Genomic DNA, 9,612 nt, shown 5'->3' on the forward strand with positions numbered 1-9,612 from the left:
ATTAATGATTGAGTTTCCTGATACTTAAACTATGTATTTAATTTATATGTGATTTATATTAATACCGCGTTATACTCTCAAAAGTTCTAAAAATTGTAGTCAATCAATATATCGAAAGGTTACTTTTCAAACAAATTACACTAGTTGAGTTTTCTTAATAACCAGTACGATTTTACGTTCTTACTGGAACGTGTGCACTCTGTAAAGCACGAAACGTCCCAGTTATTTTGACGGAATATTAAAATATAATATTTAGAATCCTGTTGTTCGGTTATTGGCTTTTGTTTTATCTAAGACATACGAGCTTTATCTACTTATATATTTTTTTATTTATACATATTAAAATTATTGCAATATTAAAAAAACAAATTTTTTACATTATCTCATGACGAAAAAAACCACCACCTTCTCGCGGTTTCCGTTGAGCAACAATATGTACATAATCTATTCGTAAAAGTGAAATACACAGAACTGTGATTGCAAAAAATTGTCCTTTAATTTTACTATATGTATTTTACAAGACATTTACTACGTTTACGCGAGCGTTACTTCTGTAGTAATTTTTACGATATATCACTCGTTTACGCGGAGTAAATTATTATCGTAATTTACTACAAAATCCCGTTTACGCGAAGGAATTATCGTAAGTTACTACAGAAGTAACGCTCGCGTAAACGTAGTAATAGTAACTTGTGCCAATGTAAAATAATTAATGAAATAAAATTGCTTAAAGTTTCCGTGTGCGTACTCTATCGAGCCGGTAGAAGCAATTTTCTAATAGTAAACGTGAACGAGCGAGTAAGACGATCGGCTAGAATGCTGAAGGTCTCAAGTTTGAGTCCTGGTTTTTTTCTAACTCTTTGCATCTTTATTTTTTTAGGCAAATGAGTTGTTATGTAATACATATAAACTAGGAAAATTATTTGACAATCATTAAAATTATTCGCATATTTTCTAAGAACTTTAAGAAAGTTAACAATTTGCTCATAAAAAAATAAAAAATTATTTTCAAATTACAAAATAAAGTTTTTTTTCATTATTATATAATAACAATAGTATTGTTCATTAATCCTCGGTCTCGGCTTCATATATATATATAATTCAAAATTAAATATATGTATAATGTGGCCTTATAATAAGTTAAAGTTTTAACCTTGCATTTTATAATTTTTATCTTCTGTTTTATAATTGGGTGTCAACACTGAAACCCGAATGTCGACACAAAAAGTTGGGTGTTGACACTCAAATTTTCGATATCGACACTCGAATTTTAGTGTCGACACCCAAATTTTAAGTGTCGACACTCAAATGTCAGTGTTAACACTGAAAATTTAGGCGTTAACACCGAAAATGGAGTGTAAACACCCGAAGTTGGGTGTAAACACCAAAATCTTGGGTGTTTTTTTGTAAGGGAGTAGGGGTATGACCTGAGCTTATAAATAGTCAACAAGCGGTTAGAGAGACACAGTCCTACAGTACAATTAATACGATACATATAATATGATTTGTGAGCGTTGAGTGATCGCAGTAGAATGACGAAAAAACTTAATTATACAATCCACTAATAAACGAAGTATAACCATCATTGAGAATTTATTGGGTAATTGTCTAGAAAAAGGGCGACCTTACCGATTTCAATGACATTGATATATGTTGTAAGGTCATGACCCCAAGTAGCTTTCAGAAGGTTTTAGCCGTCGCTCGCTATTCGTTAAAAAGTTATTAAAAAAAAAAGTTTAAAAAATATACTAGCTATTTTAAGTATTGGAAGGCATAAATGACTAATATATATGTCGAAATAGTTCACGCATACACTTTCCACGCAAAACGAGGTGCCACATGGGTTCGTGACGTGCTTTACAAACTCGAAATATACATATAAACCTACTTAGTTTATTGTAATTCTTTATCACCCCCTTGCGGTCACATGGGTTCGTGGAGCTCTTTAAAAGTATTTAAGTGTTTAAAGCGCGTCAACTAACTTATGTAGGTTAGTGACGCGTTTTAAACACTTAAATACTTTTAAAGCGCGTCCTTCCAAAGGTCACTCAGGAGGGTGACTTTGACAACATATGTCAAGGTCAAGGTCATCAGAGGGTGGTCCCTATTACTGCATAATTACCGTTCTTTATGTCTTCCAATACTCAAAATAACTGCTATATTTTCCAAACTTTTTTGTTAATAACTTTTTAACGAACAGCGAGCGACGGTTAAAACCTTCTGAAGGTCACTCGGGGTCATGACCTTGACAACATATATCAAGGTCATTGAAATCGGTGAGGTCGCCCTTTTTCTAGACATTTACCCAAGAAAATGTTTAACATACCTTGTATGGTTTGGAGTTAGAATTAAATGACTGAAGGAGTAAATTTCCACCCTGCGAATATAATATCATTGAACAGTCAGGACTCCAGCTTGATGTTAATATAGGAAGGCTTGCTTTTACTAATGTAGATCGAAGCATACCACTGCGAGACCAGATCTTGATTAACCCATCCTCACCAGCTACAATCGACATTATATATTTTGAAACAATGAATTAATAACAACAAGATAATGTCGTACCTGTCAATAATGCAGACCCATCAGTACTCCATTTACCTACTGTGGTCGCACCTTTATGGGCATCGATACTCTTTTCAATACGACCATTTTTATTAACCAAATAGTATTTTCCTAGAAATTAAACTTATTATAAAAATTTTCCCACCGATATGATTTTTTGAAAAGGTTAGTAAAAGAAAAAACCGAACTTTTCATATAATCGGTTTTTTTATTAAGGGGATCCTATAGCCGTCTGTATTACCGACAAAATTACCATTTTCGTAGTTTAAGTCTTTCTTCGCATTAATTTGACAGAATTGAAAATGCTTCTTCACAATTGCAGTACATATATATCAATGATTCCAGGGAACTCTTTTTTATATGGAAAACCAGAAATAATTACAGATTTACAGATTTCTTTACCTATTTTTATCTCAATATGGCATCTCAAGTTGTGAACGAGCTATTAACTCATTATAACATGTGTACTTCATATAACAGTTGCATAGTTTGTACAAACATTGAAAACAAGTTCCCTGGGATTGAAATACACGAAAGAACATTGTCGAATCCTCCAAATCGAGATTAGGAGTCTAATATAAGAGTATAATATATACTACGATTCGTGCGTATGTGTATGTATCATAACCTTGTCTATCCTTGTTTATATCCTTGTGTATACAAGGATAGATATAGGCCGGTAACATATAAAACAATCGGGGACTTCCGTTTCCGGTGTGCGTGAGAGTGACACGGGTAAACGTGAATGTGATTTCGGCTGGCCGGAAAAGCGGGTGAAGAAGCATAGGGCGTTTGAGAGTGTGCAAAAGAGAGAGAGAGAGAGAGAGAGAGAGAGAGAGAGAGAGAAAAAGAGAGATTGATTGATTGATTGATTGATTGATTGTTTAATATGCCCAAACATAAGTTATAGGGCAAAGATACAATACAGCAAAAGACATCATGCAACTTAATATTAACTGGAAAAAAAGAGTATAACATGATAAAAAACATTGCATCATAAGTACTACTTAAACTTAATGTTACTTAAAACTAAAATTATATAAAACACTACTTAAAATTAACGGAAACAATATTGCACACTAGTCACTCTGATTCAGACAAAAATAAGTACGCGCGAAGAAGACACTTAAAGGTGTAACGATGCACCCCTTACGACAAGGCATCGTCCCCGACTACCACCCGCCGGGAGCCGCCCAACCGATTCCCCGTCGGGCGACCACAGGGCGCGGTGCGCCCACATTTTTTAAGGATTTGAAACGCACCGTGTGCGCGGGAAATCCGCCGCACCGGGGCCTCCCCGCACGACGCCGACGAGCGCCGAAGCGAGCCGATCCCCGCGCGAAGCGAGCACGCGGGATCGCGCCACTCCCACCACCGTGCCACCGCGCCGTCGCCTGACGATCGGCCTCCCTCCTGCCAAGCTCACCGCGCCGAGCGGTATAAAAAGCCGGCGCGCGCGACGAAGAGACACTTCGTCTTTACCACGGCTCTCCGCTATTCCTGACGAAGCTACCCTCCGAATCCTAGGGCAACACGCACAAACAAGGTCCAGAGTTCTGGTTCTCGACTGAGGGTTCTCAGAGTGTTCCCGAGCTCCCTGAACACTACCCCGACGGCCACGGCACCGTGGGGTCGAGCGTGCTCGGCCTCGCCGCGAGGGTTCTCACGACCGTGACCCCGGGATTCCGCCATCCTCCGGTGCAATATACCGCGCTACCTTACCCGTGCACCTATCATATACGGCGTTCTGATAGCTGCAGCCGCGTTCCGTATGTAATATACCGCGTTCCGTATGTAATATATCGCGTTACGTTTTTGGCATATGTATCAATTCGGTTCGTATAGCATAGCTACTGCGTTCTGATATCTGTAGCCGCGTTCCGTATGTAATATACCGCGTTCCGTTATCATCTTATATCTTTATTGGAGGTATTAATTCGGCTCATATAGAATATCCGAGATCTGTAGCCGCGTTCCGTAGGTAATACACCGAGCTGCGTTATTCTCTCCTCTGCATACCGCATCTCAGGGCGAAGACTCGAGTCCCAATATTCCGTATACCGCGTCGCGTGCACCGGCACTACCGACCACTGTAATTTACCGTGTCCAGCTGGCGTGTAATACCGAACCTTGAATAAAGTGCATGTTACTGTCACATGGCAACTTGATTACTGTCTCTGGGCCTTTCATCGAACTCCCGATCCCGTAAACCAGTCCGCGTTCGATAAAGTCAGGCCGTTACAAAGGATGCAAAAGACGATGCCGAAGTAATATTACCAGGAAGAGAATGCCAGAAATAAATAGACGAAAGCTGGAAGGAGTTTCTGTATGTAACTGTTGTATGAACAGGAATATGAAAAATGTGATTTGAAGAAGTGGCTAATCGTTCGGATCTCCTAAGCGATGAGTCGAGAGGTGTAAATAGCTCCCTTAAATACACAGGTGAGAGCATATACAATATGCGGTACATCTGACATCCAAGAAAGTAAAGACGTCTGTTTTTGACTGAAAGCCATCCCAAGCGACGTCTGTACGGAGTAACATGCTCATCTCGTCTTAAGTTGTAAAGAAATCTGATGCAACAATTCACGAGTCTCTACAGTTTGGTGTTCAGTTCCTCACTTAGGCCATGATAAACAAGGCAGCAATAATCCAAATGAGGTAGAACCAAAGTCATCACTAACTTAATTCTAAACTCAGTGGAGAGAGAGTTTTTATTAAACTTAAGTTTATATAGCGCCCAGTGAACCTTTTGCGAAACAAGCGAAATGTGCTTCCTCCAAGAGAGATTTGACTCAAAAACGACTCCCAAATTCCTCACCTCGCTAACAAATGGTAAAGGTACGTTGTTAACTATGATAGGTGATAAAAGGTTAAGATCAATATTGTTGGTGTTTCTATTGCTGCCGAATATAATTACCTTGGATTTAGCAGGATTCAGTTTCAAACCATTTACTGAAGCATAATCAAAGATAGCGTTTGCATCCTTAGAGATCAAGTTGAGATTGTGAAGAATATCAGAGGGTGGACACGCTCGATATATCTGTACATCATCTGCGAATATCATATGCTCAGAATATAACAATACTCTGCCAATATCATTTATGAACAAGAAAAACAAAAGCGGTCCCAAAACAGAGCCCTGCGGCACTCCATACAACGTAAAAAGCCAAGACGAGAGACCCTCCGCATCATCAACCATCGCCTGAGAACGGCCTGTTAAATATGAATAAATCCATATAAGTGGCCGGCCGCATGAGCGCGTACGGTTACTTTGCGCTCTTATTCGAGAGGATCATGTTGGAATTCGTGCAAGGACCCCGCCGAGAATGAACTCTCATGTAAGTAAAGACCAATTAAGCCCTCCCCGAGAACACCGTCACGGCCGACAGTCGCGTGGCGTTGGATTGTGTTAGTCGGATTGATCGTGTCGTGTTTGATCGTGTTAATTGGAATGATCGTGTTGCGTTTAATCGTATTACTTTAGAGCGGTCGTGTCGCGTTTGATCGGGTTAATTGGAATAATCGTGTCGCGTTTAATCGTATTAATCGTGTGGATTGGAATGATTGCGTCGTGATTAGCCGTGTAAATCGGAATAATCGCGGCGTGTTTCGTATGGAGATAGTGGGAACGAGTATTGCGAGGGGAAGCTGCGAGCCGCGAGTGGTCAGGTATTTTGAAGGGCACTCGGTCTCGTAGTTGAATAGAGTGCTCGGGCCCTCGAGGATGTTGAGTATTGCGTTTGGCGAGACGGGAGGATCGTCGGGATTGGCGCGGGGCCGCGGAATCTCCGGACTTGCGAGAAAACTCGGAATTCGCAAGGCCGGCCGCGGAATCGTTCGCGATACGAGTCCTTCTTTCGTGTTCAGGGGCGATCGCCGGCCGGCGGGGCCGACACGGCAAGATCGTCCACAATTCTTGCGTCGTGCGGAATCGAGGTGGCCCGAGTGCTCGTCAAAAACGTAGGTAGAGGCGTGCGATTCAAGTGGTCGGTATCGCGGCGATCGTTGTGCGTTCGTAGTGTTACCGCGTTGTCGTTACCTTAATTTATTGTGAGTATTGTTTCTATCCGACCTTCTTGCGTAGATTCGTTTCATCTATTGCGTTAATTTTTCTTGCGTTCATCTAGTGCGTTAATTCATCCGACATTGTTGCGTTAATTTATCCGACATTATTCTTGCGTTCATCTATTGCGTTAATTTTTCCGACATTCTTGCGTTAATCTATCCGACATTCTTGCGTTAATCTATCCGACATTCTTGCGTTAATTCGTTTCACCTGCGTTGATTTTATTCGAGATTCTGGCGTTAATATCTCTTTTATTCACTCTTTCGAATATATTTCGAATATATTTCAAATACATTATATCTATTACATATGATTCTACACTGACTGATTTCAAATATATTACATATGATTCTTTCCTTAAGTTTTTGTGTGGTTAATTGCGTTACGCCTCCTTTCCGAATTCCCCGAAAAGAAACTACGCCTTGAGGTATCGTCGGAGATATTGCGTTATATCGGATATTGTACGGTGGTGCGATTAGTCGCACCTGGCGCCCAATTATTTTGTGTCTCAGTTTAACTTCGCGTTTTGTCAATCCACGATTGTTTTCCCCCGGATTGCGAGACCGGGGGAAAAAGCGTCGCAATTTGTATCGATTTTTGTTTCTTCTGGTTTGAGTAGATTCAGTCGAGTTCGCATTTTTGCCTTGAATATTCTTTCGGATGGTGCGACCCCCGTTGTACTATGTGGTGTGTTTCTGTATTATGTTAGTAATTGCTGTATCACTTCTTCAAGGGACGCTTTTCGATATCGCGTATCATTGTACATTTTCTTCATGGAAATCTTTAGTGTTTGGACAAACCTTTCCGCTTGCCCGTTTGTAGCCGGGTGATATGGTCCATTATCCACCCATAACTAGTATACGTGGAAGTCCAAAATCAATAAAGATTTCCTTACATTTTTCGATTGTTGTCTGAGTTGTAATATTTTTAACAATTCGTACTGTAGACCACTTCGAAAATGCATCGACTAACACTAAAAAATATGCTCCTATGAAAGGTTCCGCGTAGTCGATATGGACTCTTTTGAATGGTGCAGTCGCAGGTTCCCATTCGTGAGTTTCTACCTTAACCGGATTATTCCTAACTCGATTACATAGCCCACAATTCCTAGCTAATTGCTCGATATCCCTGTCAATACCGGGCCACCAGCACACGCTTCTTGCTAGTGTTTTCATTTTTACGACCCCAAAATGGCCGTTATGTAACTCTTGTAAGATTTGTTTCCGAAATATTTTTGGGATTATGACTTTCTCTTCTCGCAATAAAACGTCTTGCTGAATGCTAAATGCCGCTTGGTTAATTTCGAATCACTTACTTGGCTTGGTATTTTTTTACTCTCTATAATCGCTTGTAATATCGGCTTTAGTTCTGTATCTTTCTGTGTTTCACTCGCTATTCTTGGAATTGTAATCGGTAAACTTGGAAGCGTTTCTATCTCGTATACGTCTACAACGTCATATTTCGCATCTGTGACATTTTTTATCGGTAATCTTGAAAGACAACCCGCATTGCAATGTAATTTAGTGTTTCGATACTTTATGTCGAATCTAAATGCCTGTAGAAAGACAGCGTAGTGTTGCATACGCATCGCGGTGTAACGGCGCAATGCTTTTGCTTGTGACAATATTTGTACTAGCGGTTGGTGATCCGTGTATAACGTTAATTTATTTCTATAAAGAAACTGGCAGAATTTTTTTATCCCAAAAATAATTGAGTAAACTTCCTTGTCTATTTGAGGATACTTTTGCTGTGTCGCTGATAATGATTGAGATGCGTATTGCAACACTCGCTCCGTACCATCCGGATATCTATGTGATAGAATCGCGCCTACGCCATATGCACTCGCATCCGTTGCTAGGATTAGTGGCAATTTTGGATCAAAATGTGTCAATACGTTATCACTTTTGAAGTTTTCTCTAGCTCAATTGAAAGCCTGTTCGCAGTCTTTTGTCCAATTATTTAAAGGTTTTTTAAGAGTTCGTACAATGGCTTAAAAATTGTGCTGAGTCCTTTTATAAATCGCCCGTAATAGTTTATCATATCTACGAAAGCACGTACTTCGCTCACGTTTTTAGGTCTAGGCATCTGTTCAATCGCGAGTATTTTACTTGGTGACTTCCGAATGCCATTTTTATTTATCACGTACCCGCAATGTTCAATCTTGTCTTTGAGAAATTCGGACTTACTCTCGTTTATTCTTATGTTGGCGCGCCCTAGTCTAGTAAGAACTTCGTTCAATCTTTGTAAATGTACCCTATCATTGGATCCTGTAATTGGATCCTTATATCATCTAGGAAAGTTGAAACTCCTTCTATGCCTTCTAATAATTCCTCCATTTCGCGTTGCCATATTGCGGGCGCGAATGCTATTCTCTAAAGTAATCGTGTACTTCGGTACAATCCCTGATGTGTATTTAATGTTAATAGTTCGCGGTTCTCCGGTCGGACTTCTAATTGTAGGTACGCGTGTTGTAAATCGATCTTTGTAAATTTTTTGTCTCCTGCCATGGATTTAAAAAGTTCGTCTGTAGTCGGGAGTGGGTGCTCATCGATTATTAAGTTCGGGTTTGTTGTAACGCCGAAATCCCCGCAAGATTCGTATTAAATTATTTTTCTTGAGCACTGGCACTATAAGTGTAGCTCACCGCGACGCGTTTATTTTTTAAAAAATCCCCGTCTCAACGAGATTATTCAACTCGGTCTCTACAAGTGAAAGCAATTTGAACGGCACTGTACGAGCCTTCAAAAACACAGGTTTCGTATCTTCTTTGCATGTAAGCTTAGCTTGAATTCCGCGTGTTTTAGTACTTGTCAGATCTAACAAACTTACGGTACCGACGTAATATGGATTTTATTTGCTTTTCAGTGCTTACGTTAAGACAATTAATATTTTCGCGTAATTGTATCTTCAATTGCCGTATCCATTCGCGTCCTAGCAACGGACCTCGGTCGACGTCTGAAACGTACATATTTAGTTTC

The 9,612-nt window shown here is 40.0% G+C and overlaps 1 protein-coding gene across 1 annotated transcript in view; it reads right to left on the reverse strand.

Moving 5' to 3' along the window:
• Window positions 1-1,743: 1,743 nt before the first annotated feature.
• The window catches only part of LOC143894185 (intraflagellar transport protein 80 homolog), a 38,587-nt gene continuing 30,718 nt past the window's right edge, over window positions 1,744-9,612 (reverse strand). The window contains exons 3-4 of the mRNA XM_077400326.1: window positions 2,566-2,676; window positions 1,744-2,505 (exon numbers count right to left, since the gene is read on the reverse strand). Coding sequence (XP_077256452.1) covers window positions 2,318-2,505; window positions 2,566-2,676 — 299 coding nt within the window. The 3' untranslated portion in view covers window positions 1,744-2,317. The remainder of the gene's footprint in view (window positions 2,506-2,565; window positions 2,677-9,612) is intronic.

The sequence above is a fragment of the Temnothorax americanus genome, unplaced genomic scaffold, assembly GCF_048541705.1.
Source record: "Temnothorax americanus isolate GAGA-0224 unplaced genomic scaffold, ASM4854170v1 Scaffold130, whole genome shotgun sequence".
NCBI lineage: Eukaryota > Metazoa > Arthropoda > Insecta > Hymenoptera > Formicidae > Temnothorax > Temnothorax americanus.